Source organism: Squalius cephalus, assembly GCF_949319135.1.
Source record: "Squalius cephalus genome assembly, chromosome: 4".
Classification (NCBI taxonomy): Eukaryota; Metazoa; Chordata; class Actinopteri; order Cypriniformes; family Leuciscidae; genus Squalius; species Squalius cephalus.
In genome coordinates, this window is record NC_137125.1 from 24,480,283 (window position 1) to 24,498,071 (window position 17,789).

General features: G+C 36.8%; 1 protein-coding gene across 1 annotated transcript; it reads left to right on the forward strand.

Moving 5' to 3' along the window:
* The first annotated feature begins 993 nt into the window (after window positions 1-993).
* LOC307157358 (uncharacterized protein) lies at window positions 994-13,303 on the forward strand. The gene is made up of 3 exons (XM_079869251.1): window positions 994-1,050; window positions 5,964-6,119; window positions 11,553-13,303. The coding sequence occupies exons 2-3, from the start codon at window positions 6,035-6,037 to the stop codon at window positions 12,863-12,865; spliced, it is 1,398 nt and encodes a 465-aa protein (XP_079725377.1). The 5' UTR covers window positions 994-1,050; window positions 5,964-6,034; the 3' UTR covers window positions 12,866-13,303.
* Window positions 13,304-17,789: the final 4,486 nt, after the last annotated feature.

Sequence of the window (17,789 nt, forward strand, 5' to 3'; positions counted from 1 at the left end):
GGAGCGTTTCGGAGACCGAAACTCATTACATTGTAGGAGTATAACCCCAACGGTGTAATAAAAGCAGAGACTTCTTGTGCACGAAGAGTCAAAAGAACTTGATAATACCCATTTAAAAGGTCGAGTTTGGTTACAAATTTAGCTGACCCCACGGAGTAAATACAATCTTCCATCTGCGGAAGCGGGAAAGAGTCGGGCTTCGTAACGCTATTTCATTTTCTATAGTTATTACAAAATCTATATGTCTTGTCTGGTTTTGCTACCAGAATACATGGTGACGCCCAACTGGAGTAAGATGGTTTCGCAAGCCCAGCATTTATTAAGTACTTGACCTCAACTTCCAAATATTTCTGCTTTTCAGGATAAACACGAAAATATCTTTGTCTAATGCGCAAGGAGTCTCCAACATTGACCTTGAGAATAACTTATTTTTTTTAAATTGTAAATGGTAGATTATAAGAATATTTTATGCTGATGTATGGTTTTTCTAAAGTGTTAAAAAAAATAATAATAAAAAAAAAACATTAACAATATATGAAGAGTTCAGATGCAAAAGCCTCTAAGTGCCATCTGAAATTTTCTTCTTGAATGATCATTTTTATCAAGCTCGTATATTTAAGTTCAATAATTTCACTTAAATGGCAATGCAAATTACCTATTAATTGTCATTTAAGTGAAATTACTTAACTTAAATATACAAGCTTTATAAAAATGATCATTCTAGAAGAAAATTTCAGATGGCACTTAGAGGCTTTTGCATCTGAACTCTTCATATGTCTACCAAATCTAACCGAAAACCGAGGATTTTGTGAACCATTCCACCCCTAATGTATATATATGTATAACATTATTTTAGTGACAGTGTAATGTAATATGGTATTATTGAAAACTGATTCAACAAAGGTTTTTTTTTGTGTGTATATATTTTTGTACATTTCTGTGCACTTCTGTGATTTAAGCGTGTGAACAGGACTTTTATTTTAAGCTTTCGAGATGACGTCATATTTCTGCGCCGCACTCCTGCATCTGTTGTGATTCGGCTGATCAGAGGTTTGTGTTTTTTAGCGTTTAAGGTGTTTAAATGGAAATCAACTGTTCAATCTATGTGTTTTACAAGCGATGTAAGTGAATTAATTATTATTGAATGTAACTTCTTACTGCTTTATCTAACATGAACGTATTTTTGTTGGTAAAGCGCATCCACACATGAGTAATGTTAATAGAAAAGGTGCGTCTCATTTCGCTCCTAATATCGTGAATCAGTTTATCATAAACGCGAATTCAGTCACTGGCAAGTAATGATGAGAGAAATTGAGCTTTTCGAAACTGCGAGTCAACTTGAGTCAAATGCTTCGCAAGATGATTCCCTTACGAAAATTAACCTTTTTTTTTTTTCATACAGTAACCATAACTATTAATTTTGGAGTAAGATCATACAAAAATAACCTGATTTTGCTACTGCAGTTGCAATAAAACCATAAATAGTATACACGCATATTATACTATAGTAACTACAAAATAAAAAAAAATGTGGTTATACTACACTATGTTTACTGACTCATTTATGCTGTGGGAAAAATAATTAAGCATGGTTTTATAATGAAAAAAAAAAACGGAATTATTTTCTTAATTTAAAAAAAAAAAACATTAAAAATGTTTCTATTGTCATTGTTCTAAAATCAAACACATTGCGATTTTATTGTAAAAATCATTACACAAGTGTAAATTCCATGTAAGTGATCTCTGATTGCTGGATCTCTCAAGACGATGGCACACCTTTAGGCATTGAACGGTCACATCACAGCTTTTTTCTTTTCTTGTGAATATATTTTATAGTTTATGTAAAACCTTTTCAATGAAAGAAACCTTTTTATGCTTCAAGTAATGTTTTGAAAGCAGGATTGTTACTGAGACCAGTTTATGTTGTACAGAATTTGAACATCTGCTTGTGTTGGGCATGTTTACATTTTGGGGGTTGTAGGCATTGTTACTTTGCACTTCATGTTTATTTGTTTTGCTGGTCAAAAACAAGCAACATGTTAAATGTAGTGTTCATACATTTTTTTTTTTTTTTTTTTTTTTTTTTTAAGGCCTAATAATCTCTGTAGATGATTTGTACAATGCTTATTTACAAACATAAAATAGCAACTTTTCCAATTGAAATCCATTTTTAACTTTAAACTGCACTACTTCTATTTTTTTTGTACTGTAGTACATTGTTTTGAATCATTTTGTAGCTGAGAAAATGTTATTACACATACTAGTTTATACTCTCTTTCAGATGCTGTAATAAAGTCTGTATCATAGAAGAGTAACTTGTCATTCTGTTTTTTATTTTGTAGATGTCTGTTGAATAACTGTTGAAATGTAATACAAGGTACTTAAAAACCATGGTTCAACTTTTGTAATACAACCATAGTTAATTTGTGGTAAATGAACCATGGGGCAAATTCCAACCGAAGGGCAGAGCACTTGTATGGGATCAATATCCCGTCTAAAGTATTGCAGCCACGGATCAAAAAATAATAAGCGTGAATCAAAAATTTAAAATCACATGTAAAAATATATTGCACAAACTGAAAAAAAAGAATGCAAAATGATCAGAATAGCAAACAACGTGGTCACGGATCGAAATATAATAAGCGTGAATCAAGAAATAACAAGCACAAAACTTAAACTTATGGTCATACTTTCTTAAAAAGTATGTTTTCCTTGGTTTTATTACTCTGTACTTTGTGCTCTCTTGCATTTTCTGCTCATATTTTACTCTTTTGTATGCTTGTGCTGTTTTTCTCTTCGCTCTTCTTTCTATGTTCTGCGCTTGCTTTCCCAAATGTTGCAGTTCGAGTTTCATGTAAATTAGGGCGGGCTTAAGCATCACCATTGGTCCACTAGTTCTAGATTGACAGCTACTCCTCTAGCCAATCAATCAAAGAGGGGAGTTGACGTCACACCAATGCGACTCGTGGCTACTGATGCTTACTTATACAGGGGAAGACGACAGTTTAATTTAACTTTACAAAGACTTTCAAGCAGTAAAGCTATCTGAACTCTGGACATAAATAATTAAATGAATCTTTTTTGAGATACAGAATGTTAATGTGCACACTGGTAATTGGTGTTAAACAATATTACTTTTGGCTCATGATGTCAATATGCTAAAGCCTCTGTTATACTTTCCGCGACCGCGATGGCGCGAGGGTCCGCAAGGGTCCGCGTGACGTAAAAATCGTCATCGGGGGTGCGCGCGGAGGCTCGTTGCGGACTGGCGCGTGCCTCCCATTTTTTGTGACCGCGCGGACCAAGGGCGCGCGTTCATTAGGTTAAAACCGCGAAAGAGATGGAAATAACATGGACGCCGAATTTGAAAAAACGGAAAACGCGTGCATTCTAGAAATAGAACCAATGCCTATTTTTCACGCAAGCCTGTTGGAAGCGTTTCCAGGCAAAATAGAATAGGAAAAGATGTTTATATGTCATTTTGACACGAATACATATTAATAAATGTCATTTTGATGTTTGAAAGTGTCTAGGTTTTGACATAAATGCAAAAACAAACTTTAAATATTTAAAATATTATCGATTATACTGGCCAGACCGATCTACTGCGCATGCGTTTAACGCGTTTACCGAGCGGACCTCAGCAGAAAGTATAAATACAGGTAGTCCGCGTCCGAGCTGTGCGCAGCTGTCGTGTACGCGTCCAAACTGGAGTATAACAGAGGCTTAAGGCTGCTGTAAGTGAAACATCCTGCAATTATGAAACGCTACAATTCTTTGCAAAAACTAAAACGGCCATTGTCTGAAGACTTTAGGACTTTGACCTGTCACCGCTACGCATTGCCTACCTTTTTTTATTAACTACGCCAATTGACAAAAGATTATTGAAAATGATTGTGTTACAGAGAAGATATACAGAAACCAGTTGGATTTAATTTACAGTGATTTATTACTTACTTATTGTGTAAATGTTTATTTACATAGCTACATAATTGCATAGTACTTTAGGATTAATGTTTTAAATATAGCATCAAATTTGAATACAGCAACATCTCCATCAGGGATAGGAGTTTAGCGTCAACTCCGATAAAAACCTCACCTGTCTGTAGTATTAATTATCCTAAAGACGATGATTAGCTGGTTCAGGTGTGTTTGATTAGGGTTGGAGGAGCTAAACTCTGCACCCAGGACCGACATTGCCCATCCTTGTTATTGATTAAATATGATAAAACGGCCAGTAGGTGGTGGCAAGTTACTGTTTTTACGAGCGAGTTATTCGTTCAAACTTATCGTTCAAATCGGCAATTCTTTGATGAAACACTGTTGTGTTGCTCGGAGAAGATCGACGCTCGCGGTGGTAAGAGGTAAGTGCATTAGAGGTGAATGATGGATCATCAGACAGGCACAACTGTGAAAAACAGCACAAGCGTACAAAAGAGTAAAATATGAGCAGAAAATGCAAGAGAGTACAGAGAATTAAAACCAAGGAAAACATACTTTTTAAGAAAGAATGACCTTAAGTTTTGTGCAAAATAACTTTTAATGTGTTTAAAGTTTTTATTCATGCTTGTTATTTCTTGATTCACGCTTATTATATTTCGATCCGTGACCACGTTGTTTGCTATTCTGATAATTTTGCATTCTTTTTTTCAGTTTATGCAATATATTTTTACATGTGTTTTTAAATTTTTTATTCACGCTTATTATTTTTTGATCCGTGGCTGCAATACTTTAGACGGGATATTGATCCCATACACTTGAAGTGGGGACCTTGTGCGTCATAATGAAGCCGTTTTGAACTCACTAAGCGAAGGGAGCAAAGAAAGACCACGTCATTTCCTCATTAGCTTCACATGCAATGTTACCACCTACCACGACAAAGCTAGGCAACGACAACAGGAATATCTTATTCCACCCTTTAATCTTATTCATTAAGCGATTAAATTACTTAATTATGGTGCGTTCAAGTCCTCTTGGGAAGTTCGTACATACGAGGTGGGAAGTCGTGTTTACGACGGCAGGTGCGTTCAAGTCACTTTCGTCAGAGTGAGACGGCAGAGTACTTTCTCTTAATTAATTACACAAAAATACAGTAAGGTTCTTAAACTCTTGTTCTAGAAAATGAAGAACAAAAAAATGTGCATCAGGTGTACTTTTATGTTTTTAATTAATTTATGAAGCCACTGCCAACTTTAGCATTACATGTTGCAATGTTATATTATAATGCCATCATATTCTGTGCAGGCAATTAGCTTACTTCACTGTAAATAGAAAAGCCTGACAATATCGCTGCTAAATACCTTTAAGTATTGTGGTATTCCACCATATTTCTCAGTGACATGCCCCCAACTCGTAAAGATCGGGGCTAAATCGCGAGCTCCCCACTGGTATTTACGACATTGTGGTGGCATTACTTGCATTGTAACTTGCATTGTGGCATTGAAGTGATATCGCATGTTCGCTTCGCTAACGGACTTGTGGAAGGGCCCTTCATGAATGGATTCTGTTGTTCACTTTCGTTTGGAACTTGCCTACAAATGGGTGTCCCCTTTCCAAAAGTGCCCTTCAAGGGTGCAAAAACGTGGTTTGGAATTCAGCCATGGTATTTAAAGCCACGTAATTTCACTGTTTTACTACACTATTACTATAGTAGAACCATGGTGTCAAAAACACAAACCCACTGTAAATGTTTTCATGAGAATATAATCTAGTATATAGGCTAATATACACATTTTTAAATACCAAATATAAATCATAACTATCAAGTTTCTGTATATTTTGTATTCATTATTAAGTTGTAGCACTAGATTTGAGTTCTAATCAGGTGATTTAAGTCCATTAACTCTCACTCTGACTGACTCTCTTACCAGTGCACTGAACTACTGAACTAGAGCTGATTGAGACACACAGAGATTTAGTCTGGTTTTATTTTTGTTTCTGTTAATTATTCTCATCTTAAACAGGACAGATTATCCAGACACAGAAAAAACTCCTGGTGAAGCAACTGAGATCCACGTGACACACTATTATAAAGATGGCGTTTATTAAAGAGGAGAGTGAAGATGTGAAGATTGAAGAAACATTCAGAGTGAAACAAGAAGAAAATGTGGAACAAACAGGTTGGTTTCATTCTCAAAGCTCGCATTAGATGCTACAGATAATATTTATTGAAGAATGTCATATGAATATCCTAATTTATTTTGACATGGAGCGGGTCCCTCATATGGGCAGACATGTTGAGCTCACATGATACTAAAAGACAAATAACCTACTAATGCTGCCTTCAAGAGCAACTGAGAAGATCCTACTTCCACGCTGCATTTTTGTGTGATGCAAATAATGATATTCATAGCCTCAAATTCAGGTCAAAAACACTTGTTCCCATTGTCAGGTCAAATCCGATTATTTGTGTATGTGATTGGAATCTGATCTAAATTATTAACTGTCCATACTGAGTATCGCAACTGTTCATATCCGAATTTGTGTCCAATTTGAGCAAAGATCTTTTACAGTGAAGGTTGGTAATTGTTTTTCTTATCCAGCACCTATATCACTAGTGGGGTTCCACAAGGGTCCATTTTGGTGATATATGCTCCCCTTGGGAATGATTAAAAAAAAGATGGTACTTCTTACCATCTATAAGTGAATGACTCGCAGATCCATTTGCCTTTAAGACGTAATTGTAATGTTTCCTGTGCAACACTCTGTAGGTGTCTGGATGAAGTGAAAATTAGTGACTAGGTCCGGGACCTGCCAGACCCATGTTGCACCTCTAGCTAGTGCAAAATGCCGCTACTAGAATGCTTATGAAGGCTAAGAAGACGGATCGTGTTACCCCACTTCTATCCTCATTAGGTTACAGGTGCATTACAGGATCCAATACAAGGTCTTGACATATGTTTTTAAGGCATTGGATGGAATGGCGCCAGAATATTTGGTTGAGCTTATTAAGCCATATCATTCAAATCTAATGGTGAGATCCTCAAATAAATTATTATTATTAACAATCCCAAGAGTGTGTCTTAAATTCAAGGGTGACTGCGCTTTTGCTGTCGCTGGCCCAAGATTATGGAACAACCTTCTGAGGTTTTGAGGTTAGAACGTCCTTTACGCCAAGTTCTTTGAAGTACTCTTAAAGGGTTAGTTCACCCAAAGATGAAATGTACCCCATGATTTACTCACCCTCAAGTCATGCTAGGTGTATATGACATTCTTCAGGGGTGCCCAACTTCAGGGGTTCCACAGGGGTGCCCAATCCTGCTCCTGCCGATCGACTGTCCAGCAAAGTTCATCTTCAACCCTAATCAAACACACCTGCCTTTAATTTTCAAGTGATCCTCAACATAGACATAATAAAATACATAGACGCCCTATTGGCTGCTGGATTGTACGTCAACGGCGCTGCCATATTGCGGAGGTCAACTTTCCCATACCTCTCATAACGGGAATTTAGAAAAATGCCTGCTTCGTGTGCTGCTTGGGGCTGTACAAATCGCCACACAATTGAAAACAGGTCTCGGGGAATTACCTTTCACAAGTAAGACTGAACATTTGTTTCTGGTTGTATTTGGTCATGATATAATTAGTAATAGTAATGTTAGTTGGCCACCGGAGTCAGTCAGACATAAATAGCTAGCGATGTTGCTTAGCTGTGAGAGTTGAAACATGAGTTAACATGATTAATATTATAGTTTTAGCTTACATTATATTTTATATTATAAAGTAAATTTCCTGAAATCGAAATATTCATCTATATTTTCTTGAAACCAACTTTTATGAGAAGTACTCGTTTCGGGTAGCTACTAGTCATTTCATTACTATTTTTATTTTCAGAGGAGAAAGGCCGCGGAATTTAAAAAATACTGCTGTTATTGTGTCACGAAATGTAGTTTTAAGAGTTTTTCTGTCGACAATGTAGTTGTTTAAAGCTTAAATCTGTGGTTTATTTATAAAGATAGCACCTATTTAAAATTTTGATCGTTTTCAGAGTTGTGAGATCCAGGCAATCACCGGGCGCTCATGTACCCCACCTGGAACAGCCTTTCCTCGGCTAGTGCTTCTGACGTTTGCCGCTGGCTGATGTCTCTAGTCTATTGGTTAAACATGAGATATAATTTGTCTAGTGTCTAACGGGTGATCTTTGGTCTCATTAATCTATCATTTGTTCCCTGGCAAATCGTTTCGGCTGAGGGCAAAGTGAAGTTTCATAACTTTATATATTAAGGCTATTTAACTTTAACGTTGTAGCCTGCTGTATGTTTGACTGAATCGTTTACTTTATTTCTTAACTTGTATAGCTTCTTATACCTTTTAGGCTACTTATACTGTTATAATGGCTATTATTGATCAATAAAACTGAAATTTAACAAAAAGAGACAGGGTTGTGTAATTTTATTTTATATAATGTTAGCCTATGTAAAAAATATTTTAAAATTAAATAAATTATTTTATATATACAATCTCTTCACTGTATGTAGGCCTACATAAAATAAAATGACACAAATCTCTTTTTGTTAAATGTCAGTTTAATGATCAATATTATAATGTTTCATATATTTTTCATATTGTCTATATTATTCTGCAATTGATATTACATTGTATTTGCTGTTCTTCTTCTTCTTCTTATTGTTATTATATTATACCACTTGTGATTATCAATCTATTATAGTTATGCTGTTAAATTATTGTACTATTCATAGTCACTATTTTTTATTGACTATATTTTGTAATTGATATTTCATATTCTATTGCTATTATTATAGTATTATACATATATGCTGTATGCTATATCAATATTATTATTATATTATCCTACTTATGATATTATATAATTATACTATTCATTACTATTGTATTTGCTGTATACTGTTTGTTTATTTTATTGACTAATCTATTTACTATTACTTCTCACTTTATCTTATATTTACTATTTGCATTGCACTGTAGTTGTGCCATATCATATGTATTACCATAAAGGATCCATCAGTTATCTTTGTTATTGCTAAAATAGGGTCAAAGACAGAAAATGCTTTTTCAGCAATAAGAAAACTTTATTTCATTTAATGTGAAAATTGAATTATATCTCAGTATGGGGGTCTTCACAATTCTCATCCAAGAATAAAAAGCCAAATACATGACAAGCCTGAGCTTTGACAATTCCTCATTAAAAAAAATATTTTATAAGTCTAACTATTGAGATTTTAAATAACTAGAGATGTAACATTTTGTACACCACGTACAAACCACTGGTTGATAAATTTAAACGTTATTTTGTTTTTATCCAGATAAATCGCTTTTACTCGTTTACTTGCATTTGTTTACAGCGCAGTCTTGCCCTCAGCAATATGGCGGACGCGTTGACGTATCACAGCAACGTTCCAAAGCGGCCAATAGGGCGTCTATGTATTTATTATGTCTATGATCCTAAAGACCTTAATTGGTTGCTTCAGGTGTGTTTGATTAGGGTTGGAGATGAACTGTGCAGGACAGTCAATCGGCAGGAGCAAGATTGGGCACCCCTGATCTGTGTCCGTAAGGTGTGCACATATTTTCATCAAGTTATTTTTATAAATCCCAATTTGTGCGTGGAAAATTGTGTACGCACATTTCAATGCCTTGCATGCAGCATAGTAAATCAAGTGGAGAATTGTAATGAGAGCATTTTGATTATTTTCCTGACCGACAACCAAAGCTCATTAATCGATCATTAACCATTAAACGATAAGATTAGAATGGGTGTCTGTGATTCATTAAAAATACCACAATTGTTGTCGTCTTCATGTGCAAATAGCAGCACAACAGAATATGAGAATTCACACATCGTCACATCACACACCTGCAGCACTTCTGTGAACGGAGAAAAACTGAACAAAATTAACTATATAAAAGGAATAAAATAGGACTACATAAAACATATCTCACTTCAATAATTAACAGATAAACAAAAGAAAAAAAACTGCGACAAGTAGTATAAGCTACGCTTGATTTTTACACTCAAAAGAAATAAAGTAAATGCAATGCTTTATTTAATTCATTCCAACTGATCGAGCAGACATTTTAGACATGAATGGCATATTTAAGATCTGTGTAAAATGAACAAGTTCTCCTGGGTTAAACAGTGGGTTAGAGCCTTGGACTGCCTGCAGTGTGTACTTCACTCCTGCCCACTTCTACAATGCCTGCACCAATAGAGATTGGCAGAGCTTGTAGAGATAGTGAAGAATTTACACAAATATTAGGGCTAAGCTAAACTTTTAGGGGTGTGTTCCCAAAAGCATTGTTTGTGAACTATGCTCGCAAGTTCTGACTTTATCAAAGGTGGACGTTTCTTTTTTTTCTGAGTTCAGTTCATGCTCTTGGGCACAATAAGCAAGCTTACATTCAGTACATTATATCTATTTCGTTCCATTAAAATATGTAGACATTTCATTCTGTATATACTATAGCATGTCAACAATCAGCTGCGTTTTTGAAGAATGCATGTGCATAAATGCATAAGGCAACCTGGTAATATGACATAGTAAGTGAATCCACGATGAATCACACAAAATTATACTAAACGTAGTTCTTAAATGCCATGTTCATTACAGCAGTATTAGAGATAGCTGCTGACTGAATAAAATGTGTATATATAGCCTACAGGAGTAAAGGTGACAGACCACAAATGACGAATAACTAATAAGCCTTTTTTATTCTTCTAATAAAACACTCAGCTTTTAGCTACAAAAACATTATATTCAAATGTGCACAATAACACATATAATTGACAAATAACTATAACAGTTTGTGATGTAGCAATAACAACACAAACGGTGTGATTACACATTTATCTGTAGTATCTTGTTTAATATGTGCAGGATGAAGTGATTTATCCTTGAAGGAGAGCTTATTTTGACCTGGGAGTACGGAGCAGGAATGTCGCCTCAACGAGGTTCCAGAATTGTGCCTGTTGTCAATGCTTTTACACGTTTGTTGCAACTTACAAAGTCCAATTCTGTTAGTGCGCGTGCACATGAAGGGGGGTGTGGGGAGTGGAGGAGAGAGAAGCATTAAGAGGGAAGTTAGCTAGAGGAGAGTTGTCCTAGACAACGAAAACGACTAACGTTAAAATGTTATATTCTTGATAATTTTGATATGGCCGACACATGACCAAAGAGACGGCGTTCCGATGAACAAATAACAAAGAAGAGGGAAAAGGAGAAGGACGGTGCGAAGTCTAGAATTTACATAGGAAAGCCTTCGAAAGGTGAGTTAGTGACTGTTTCAGGAAACACAGAAGGGAGGGGACGGGACGGGACGGGACGGGACGGGATGAGGAGGAGGGAGGGTTGAGCTAGCCTCCGTTTTGTTTGACAATACTTCGAACGTCAACAAGAAGTGACGTCACCCAACATCGCTTAGAGCACCTTTAAGGAAGAAAACAGTTACCAATATTGACAAGAGGTTCTGAGATTGCAGGTTACACCTCTTTCAGTAGCTTTGTGGGTATAAGATGTCCATTGCTTTGTGCCATTTAACTGAGGTTAACTTGTATTTGTCTTTTTCTGCCTTAGACCTGATAGTGCTGAAAGTTGAAAGTCAAGAACTGAATGATATGGAAGAAAACGATCTTCATGAGAAACATCATGAGTTCATGACTGGAGAAAAATATTTTAGTGACTCACAGACCGAAAAGACTTCCTCACAAAACAAAACTCAAAAAACAGGAACTAGAAACTTTAAAGTCCACATGAGAATTCACACTGAAGAGAGACGTTTCACCTGCCAACAGTGTGAGAAGAGTTTCTCGCTGAAAGGAAATCTAAAAAAACACATGAAAATTCACACTGGAGAGAAGCCTTACACCTGCACTCAGTGTGGAAAGAGTTTTACACAGAAAAAAAACCTTGATGCCCACATGATAGTTCACACTGGACAGACCCCTTATACCTGCAAACTTTGTAAGAAAAGTTTCTCACTAAAAGGAAATCTTAAAACTCACATGAGAATTCACACTGGGGCGAGCCCTTTCACCTGCCAACAGTGTGGGAAGAGTTTCTCACTAAAAGGAAATCTTAACACTCACATGAAAATTCACACTGGGGAGAAGCCGTTCATATGCCATCAGTGTGGAAAGAGGTTTACACAAAAAAAAAACCTTAATGCCCACATGAGAATTCACACTGGAGAGAGTCCTTACACCTGCAAACTGTGTGGGAATAGTTTCTCACTAAAAGGAAATCTTAAAACTCACATGAGAATTCATACTGGAGAAAAGCCGTTCATATGCCCTCAGTGTGGAAAAAGTTTTAGACAAAAAAACAACCTTAATGCCCATATGAGAAGTCACACTGGAGAGAGTCCTTACACCTGCAAACTGTGTTGGAAGAGCTTCTCACGTAAAGATTGTTTTAGGATTCACATGAGAATTCATACTGGAGAGAAGCCGTATGTGTGTTGTCAGTGTGGAAAGAGTTTCAGATGTAAAGATACCCTTAATCACCATATGAAGATTCACTCAAGAGAGGACCATATTATATGTCATCAATGTGGAAGGAATTTCACAGACAGGAAACATCTTAAGAATCATGTAAAAACTCACACTGGAGAGAAGCCTTTCATGTGCTATCACTGTGGAAAGACTTGCATAAACAAATCAAACCTTGAGGTTCACATTAGAATTCACACCGGAGAGAAGCCTTTCACCTGCCCTCAGTGTGGAAGGAGTTTCACACGTAAAGGAAACCTTAACATTCACTTAAGAGTCCACACAGGAGAGAGGCCTTACAAGTGTCTTCAGTGTGAGAAGACTTTCACATTTCACACAATCCTGAAACGTCATTTGCAAACTCATTCTGTAAAGAAAATGCAGCATTCCACAGTCTGACGAGGTTTAGAAAATGGAGCAGTTTCAAAAATCACCTGCACATTCACTTTGGAGGAAGACTATTTGTGATCAGTGTAATGTTTGTAATGCCATCACACTTACAGATGCATAAAAAGTCATGCAAATGTGAGACCCTGTTTGTGTTCTTTGTGAAAGTATGGCACCAGAAAATACATATCTGTGTGAAATTAAGACTTTATACCACAGCTGAATGTGAGCCACATATCTCATTGTCCACCTTCATGACCACTTCTTTTATAGGCACATTACTTTGCTGCTTTTTGTCTTCTTTTGTGTTTTTCATATACAAAGGAGATGTATTTTGTGCATTTGGACACATCAGACCATCTCCTTTTCTATAGTTTAAAATTCTGAAATAGCAATGTACCTGAAAGATTATAAATAAAAGGACATAAACTTATTGAAATAATGAACATTACACTGCATTATTTGATTAATCTTTATTGAACAAATGCACAGATAAACATATGTTTTCTAGGTGTTTCTAGCTTTAGTCAAGTCAATTTCAATTGTCTGATATTTCCAGGATTCAATAATTGTTAGTAAACTAATCCTAATAAATTTTAAAATTGTGATCAGTAAAAAACATAAATATATTTTTCTAGTTATGCTTGGCTCTAAAATATTGATTTTTGTTGTTGTTGTTGTATTTCTAATAGCCTGTATGTACATATACTTACTATTTCCTTTCAAATTAATTTGGAATTTGGAATTATTTATAAAATAATTCATTCATTCTCCAAACCACGTGTCTTATGTAGGGTTGCGGGAATGCTGGAGCCTTTCCCAGTATCTCAGGCTGTAGGCAGGAAAATGACCTTAGGCCTTGTCCACATGTTTTGGCCTCCCGTCCACACTGAACAGTGTTTTTGTCAAAGAAGACAGAACTTTTTGAAAATGCTTTCCCAAGTGCATAAATTTGACAACGCCGTTTTCACGTTGTAATGTGGACTGTAAAAACTGAGGTATTTGAAAACGATGATGAATGCTATAACAATGCCAGTATAACCATAGATATCTACGGGTACTTGGCCTGATATTTATTTTCATAGTGTTGCCAAAGATAAATATTCCTTTGTAGAATAGTCATATTACATTCCTGCAAAGATGACAGAAAATGCTGTCCTGTGGAAAGACCATACGATTTTGAGTGTAACGGGGACAAACAAATTTACGAGTTTGTTTGCCCATTTCTGAGGTACAAATGGATTCCTGAGCTGGAGAGGACCATTTTGAAATGGGTGGAATCAGTGGATTAGCAGCAGTAGAATGTAGAGATGAAGTCTGTGTAGAATATAGACGTGTTAGTAACGTTAGTTTAAAACTAATCGTTTGACATATTTTATCTAGTGTTTGATAACGATTAATGCTCACGTGTGTGTCTGTTACGATCAAGCGGCAACCTCCCCGTCTCTCTTGAAACCAACACGGAAGTGAGTTAAACTGCAATTCATTAACTGACCACTTGGCCTGGCTGCAGAAGTGAGTCAAATCTGTATCTCCCTCATGTTAAAATTACCAACTTTACAGCAGAAAAAAACATGTTTACAGCCTGGTTCTCTCTGTGGCTTTGGTCTATACAGCTAATTTTGCCCTTCATAACAACTGTGAGGGGGGTGAATTTTTTTATAACTCATCCGTTTAGTTGATTAATATTTAAATTTAAGGGTGTGGCCACTTGAGTGACAGGTGGATTCCTGCTGATGTCAATGCTAGCCGTTTGTCTGCTGTTACTAGCCGTCCCTTCACCTCAGCAAATGTTAGCTGCTGAACTTGCCTTCTCTGCAGTGTTTGTGCTTTTTTTCGGGATTATTTCATACAATTTAATACTTGGGTACAAAGCCCACGTCTTTGGATTCAGTCGTTGTCGTCGAGTATTGTTTGAGAGAACAACCAGCGCTGTATTTCAGTTTTTTTCCTCTGTGAACATGCACTAATGGATGTCTGACAATTTCATTGCTTTTTGGGATTTTCAAATTTAAAACGTCAATAAAGGCTTGTTCGTTCTGCTCTCACGGAACAGATGGATTATAATATGCTTATGTACCGTCAGATGAAATCATGCAGGCGTCGGCGCTTTCTCCGTCCGTGCAATAAATGCACATCCATGAATGAGCGCGGATTTTCTAGCGCATTTACTTGAACTTCATAGGTAATATATCTATGGTTTAACGGTTTAACCCATTTGAGAGGCGGCCAAAATCAGAATTTAAAATGGACTGAATAAGCTCTCTACGAACTTGAGCGATGCCGCGCTGACGGACCATGAAAGAGTGACTGACATGTATGCACATAAATCACTGTCACACACAAACACTCTCGAAGTAATACACAGTCTCACTTGTAGCCATGTATTTTAACTATTAAAATATTTCAAAGGGCAAAAACAGGAACTTTTAATTGGCTTTACATCATCAGCTAACTCGGTAGAGCTAGGTGATTTCAGATAGCCAGGCTCATATCTATGGCCAGGCTCCTCAGCTCCACTCACGCCCCGCCTGTTTGCCTATTTTCTGTTATCCGGGAGTGACGCAAGGCCAAGATGGCGACGGACGGCTCCGCCCACTTTAGGCTTCAAAAATGCTCTTCAGAAACCTACGGGTGACGTCACGGACACTACGTCCATATTTTTTTACAGTCTATGGTTACGATCCTAGTCTAGGGTCAGGTTCTGAAAACCCGTTTCAACCATTTATTTTATTTATTTATTTTAGTTTCATCAAGAACAAAAATGAAGCAAAATCTTCAGGGTTCGGCAAAGCCAAAACAACAAACAAAACGAACACTGACTAAACCCAATTACAACTAAATAAAATAAAATACAGTTGTCTTCTCTATCTCCCTGGCTATTCCAAACGGAAGAGAAAAGATATACAAAAAGAAAATGGCTTCTAAAAAAACACCTATAGCTAGGATGCAATTCATGAAAATTGGGCACTTCTGGAAAAGTTTTAGATTTTTGGCAGGGTGTTAGGTATAGGCCTAAGGTTTTTAAAAATCCATGGATACAAGTTGGGGTGGCCCCCCTAGTCGCAGTTATCCATAAAATCCAAAATGGCCCCCGCCGAAAAGAGAAAAGGTTATATCTCAGCTTCCTTTAGTCTTAAATTGTTGTATAATGTGATTTTTTTTCTACTTTGTTTGATACAAGGAATCCAATTCTGATATATTCTTCTTATTTTAAGTCCATTTCCATGTTAAATCTATTATCATAGTCATATTTAGCTCAAATAAACTGTCAATATCTCTGAAAAAGTCACATTGAAATATTACTCAGGGCCCTAGACCCATATTTTTACCTCCAAGGTATGCTTTTCTTTGTTGATTGGACAGGTCACTATCACTATAGTGTCAAAAATCACATGTTGTGACCAAAAGGACCATTGTTGAGGCTTTAAATGAACACAACTTTAGAACTATGCCACAGTGAAAAGTTATATTAGGCTTTTCACCATGTTAAGGATCAATATAACATTTTAGTCAAATAACACACACACACACAAAAAAAACAATACATACTTAAACATCATGTATTTATTCAAAATAAATTTGTTTCACTCTTCATCATTATTAGTACAGCCTCCCTCACACAATGTGGTGCAGCGAAGTCCAGCTCGGTGACACTTACAGTTGCCCTTACAGGCAACCACACAGCCACAGTTGAGGAGGAGTGAGCATCCCTTGCTGACATTTTCCAGATCTGTCCAATATGGCACCCAGACTTTGGTTCTGTCATTCCATTCCCAACCCCACTCACTGGGGTCTGGTATCTCTGGAGTTTTGGAGAGGGACTGCTTCCAGACAAAAGCTGCAGTGTGCAGGGCACGCTTCCCATGCTGGAATAAGGCATGCTGGGTCGGGGGGATTGAATCCAGGGACTTGAGGCCATGAGTGAAAAGATGCTTCCGGGCTTCATTGACTGAATTGACACCGCAGTTCTTACTATACATGAGTACAGTCCAGCGTTCGAGAATTCGCATGTGCACTGATTCCAGTGTGAGGCTGGTTGGGTCTTGGGTGATCACAATGAGGGTGTCAGTGACTTCTGGGTAAGCTGCCTAAGCATTCCATGCAGTTTTTTTTGCCAATTCCATACACTGCTGATACAATGTCACTTTTGAGTGGCATTTTTGAGATCCCAACATTTCTGAGATGTGGTGGATTGGAATATCTTTATATGCCTTCCCTGATCCAAATCCAATCAACAGCTCTGAGAGGCCTAACTCCTGGAACAGATTGATGGGCAGCACAACCACATCACTATCTACTGTCCTTAGGTAAGCCTTGGTGTGACCCTGTTCGGCAGCATGACGTAAATGTAGCATCATTCGTGTGTCTGCTTCCTCTTGCTGACATGGTGACAATGATTCTAGGTCAGTAGGTTTTGTTGTAAAGTTTTTCTTTCTTCAAAGCAGAGACCAGGAGACAGTTGGGATCGCGTTCAACAGAAGTTATTCTTTATTGAGAACTCCTCTGTACGCGGCTGTAGAAACTTCCAACATGATCTGATCTAACATAACTTTACATGTTATCTTATAGGCATTTTAGGAGGAGGGACTTTTGGAGGTGGAGACAAATTCAAACAAAGCATGTAAATGAGTATGCAGGTTAAGGTAACAAAAGGTGAGATTCTCAGTGAATCATTCGTGTGCTAATCCCATCAGTCTGAGTGAAACTGGGGCTCGAAGAGCCATTAAAGAAAACAGGAATTACAACTTTGCTGAGATCTTAACCTTAAAAGCTAAAATCAGTATTCTTCAACGTGATGTTATGTAAGGAAGCATATCTGAAATAGATTCTTAAATTTTAACCCTTCAGTCCCCTCTTTGAGAGTTCTTAAAAAAACTCTCACAAAATACAAATTTAAACACATAAAGTTCATTCTTGTAACTGGTGTAAGTTA

What these genes read in the sequence shown, in the direction of transcription:
- LOC307157358 (XM_079869251.1), top strand. Translation starts at nt 6,035, where the DNA reads ATGGCGTTTATTAAAGAGGAGAGTGAAGATGTGAAGATTGAAGAAACA. An exon ending in AGAAAATGTGGAACAAACAG is followed by an intron (nt 6,120 to 11,552) that starts GTTGGTTTCATT and finishes TTTCTGCCTTAG; the next exon opens with ACCTGATAGTGCTGAAAGTT.